General features: G+C 41.8%; 1 protein-coding gene across 1 annotated transcript in view; it reads right to left on the bottom strand.

The window, feature by feature from the left end:
- LOC106810269 overlaps positions 1–329 on the bottom strand; it is a 7,915-nt gene extending 7,586 nt beyond the window's left edge. Inside the window, exon 1 of the mRNA XM_014813562.1 lies at positions 192–329. Within this exon, the coding sequence (XP_014669048.1) occupies positions 192–265 (74 nt within the window). The 5' untranslated portion in view covers positions 266–329. The remainder of the gene's footprint in view (positions 1–191) is intronic.
- Positions 330–1,031: the final 702 nt, after the last annotated feature.

Below are 1,031 nucleotides of genomic sequence, written 5' to 3' on the forward strand. Positions count from 1 at the left end.
CTATCTATCTATCTATCTATCTATCTATCTATCTATCTATCTATCTATCTATCTATCTATCTATCTATCTATCTATCTATGTATCTATCTATCTATCTATCTATCTATCTATCTATCTATCTATCTATCTATCTATGTATCTATCTATCTATCTATATATATATATATAGGCTTATATTTTTGTCGCTTACTCTTCGCCGAGTTCCGTCTCCTCGTACGGCAGCTGGTGACAGTTCTCCATGTTGACACCGTTGACAATTGACATCGTAGCGTCGAGTGTCGCCTGACCCGTCTCCCGCTTACGCCGCTGTCCCACAGGACTGTCTCCCTGATCTACGCGCCGATTGACGGCAAGCGACGAGTTAAACACCGTGTTAATTAAATAATTAGTGGGTTGCTGTGTTGGGTGGGGAGGGGCTAAGGGGGGGATCGACGGAGGGGAGTGCGTTGTAATGAACAATAGCGTATGGGGAGAGGGCGGTGGGGGTAAGGTTAGAACGGCCGCTACGGGAGTGGGGACTAGGTATTGTGATTAGGACGAGAAGCATGAGACGGTATACAGTCAAATGTAGTGGGCATCCGGATATAGCGCGTAGCTGCATGGGTGGGTAGTGGCGGGACTGCCTTGTTAGTGGAGCACAACCCAGATTTATCGCATACCAAGGATTAGCTTGATATATTTATTACGCAGTGAGCCGCGTATGAGATTTGACAACTTTTCACTTGAAACTGTCGTAATATAACACGTTGTTTTGTGTCCGTGGAGGTCGTTTCAATTTTGCTCTCGCTGGTGGCTGTTCGGCTGACCAGCATTGGTTCTAGTGGGAAATTATACGACGGCGAAAGTAACGAATGATAATAAAAACTGGGCGTTACATATATATATATATATATATATATATATATATATATATATATATGTATATATATACACACATATATATATATATACATATATATATATAGCAACTTGGCTGCGATAACGAAGGAAACACGGCGCATAATTTTCGTGTCACAATTCAACAACATGT

This window comes from Priapulus caudatus, unplaced genomic scaffold (assembly GCF_000485595.1).
Source record: "Priapulus caudatus unplaced genomic scaffold, Priapulus_caudatus-5.0.1 Scaffold425, whole genome shotgun sequence".
In the NCBI taxonomy this organism is placed as follows: Eukaryota; Metazoa; Priapulida; class Priapulimorpha; order Priapulimorphida; family Priapulidae; genus Priapulus; species Priapulus caudatus.